Source organism: Galeopterus variegatus, unplaced genomic scaffold (genome assembly GCF_000696425.1).
Source record: "Galeopterus variegatus unplaced genomic scaffold, G_variegatus-3.0.2 Scaffold360, whole genome shotgun sequence".
NCBI lineage: Eukaryota > Metazoa > Chordata > Mammalia > Dermoptera > Cynocephalidae > Galeopterus > Galeopterus variegatus.
The window spans coordinates 208,294-210,067 of NW_007726471.1; the positions used below are offsets into that span (position 1 = coordinate 208,294).

A 1,774-nucleotide genomic window follows, 5' to 3' on the forward strand; every position below is an offset into this window, starting at 1 on the left:
GGGCTTCCGGCTCAGAGGCGGAGGCGAGGGGTGCGGGAGGGGCCCGAGGGCGGGGCCGGGGTGGGGTGGACTGAGTGCTGGTGGCAGTGGTGGCTGGTACATTTGAGGTCTTCTGACCGAGTCGGCTGGGGTTCTGGGACTGGGCCAAGCTGCCCTGGGATGGGGGCACAAAGATGCTCCTCTTTCCTCCCAGTCGCCGGGACAGAGGCGATGGCCTGGTCCTCTTCTCCCTGTAACCTCTAGGTGGAGCCGGGCCGGGAGCTCGGGTCTCTTTCCGGAGGGTCGTGTAACGGGAAGACCTGGGGCTGAGAGTCTGGACTCTGGGATCCCTTTGGTGGGAATGGGGGGTGGGGAAGGCCTGGCTCTCAGAGGTCCCCAAACGCAGGTTCTCCTGCCCTCCTTGGGCATCGCTCAACCCTTCTCTGGTTCCCATATCTGAGGATCAACCCCCTCCGCCCCCCAACTTCCAGCGGTGATTTTGCAGCCCTGACCATCTTGCTGGAGAGTGGAGTTGTAGGGACCTGCAGAGAATGGCTTTAGTTATGCCGTGAGCCCTCCTTTTACACCGGAAAACAGAGGCACAGAGAGAGGAAGTGACTGGTACATTCCAGCCTCCAACACGTCCTTCNCTGCCCTCCTTGGGCATCGCTCAACCCTTCTCTGGTTCCCATATCTGAGGATCAACCCCCTTCGCCCCCCGACTTCCAGCGGTGATTTTGCAGCCCTGACCATCTTGCTGGAGAGTGGAGTTGTAGGGACCTGCAGAGAATGGCTTTAGTTATACCGTGAGCCCTCCTTTTACACTGGAAAACAGAGGCACAGAGAGAGGAAGTGACTGGTACATTCCAGCCTCCAACACGTCCTTCCCCCCTTCCTCTCGCTCAGCTCTTCTGGTCAACCCTGCCCCGTGCCACAGCAGGGGGAATTAAGTGCGTTTGGGATCAATGGTGACCTCTTTTGGCTCTGGCTGCCATAGCAGCAGTTTTGCCAGTTGACCAAGCTCTCCTTTTACTGCCTTCTGCCTGCCCTCAGGCTCCCAGGCCACTTCCAGCCCTGCGTGGAAAAGGACAGTCAGGGGCCCCAGGGCTAAGGGGGAAGGAGATGGGGGCAACTTTTCCCTCATGCCTGGACCTGGGTTCCTTTATGTAAAGGGATGAAGAAAATCAAGCTTGAGGATCTGAGAAAGTGGGTGTATGCGGCAACCTCTTGCAGACACTACATGGTTTTATTCCCTCAGTCTGCAGAACTGTGCAGCGTTGCACCCCATGCCTGAGGAAAATCAGATTCTACCTGCAGGAGACCAAAGACCATGGGCAAATTCTTGTTACAACCCATTGCGGCGGGGGAGGTGGGCACAGTGAGGTCAGGTCTGTTTTGATATTCAGCGAGCACCGCCACTTTTGGGAATGAGCCTTGATATCCACTCTGGCCCATTTCCCCATCCAGCCCATGCTGGCCTTCTGATATTGCCTCTGCACCACATACACTTATTTGACACACTACATTATTTGCCTTGACTATCAGGCCCTACACTAATGGCTGGGAGGTATGGCAGAGATCAGGGTTCCTCTCTACTGGGAGAGAAAAGTATGTAAACAGATGAGAATGCCATGTGTTAAATGTGAGGGTAAATGCACAGAGGAGGAGCACCAAAACCAGGACAAAGAGGTAGTAGGACAGGCATTGTAGGCAGAGGACACAGTGTGCACAATGGCGCAGAGGCATGAAACGATGTAGTGTGTGTGTGTGTGTGTGTGTGTGTGTGTGTGTGTGT

The 1,774-nt window shown here is 55.8% G+C and overlaps 1 protein-coding gene across 1 annotated transcript in view; it reads right to left on the bottom strand.

The window, feature by feature from the left end:
* Nucleotides 1–1,774, bottom strand: part of PLEKHO2 (pleckstrin homology domain containing, family O member 2) — a 32,159-nt gene that overhangs the window by 21,304 nt on the left and 9,081 nt on the right. Inside the window, exon 4 of the mRNA XM_008567978.1 lies at nucleotides 101–329. Coding sequence (XP_008566200.1) covers nucleotides 101–329 — 229 coding nt within the window. The remainder of the gene's footprint in view (nucleotides 1–100; nucleotides 330–1,774) is intronic.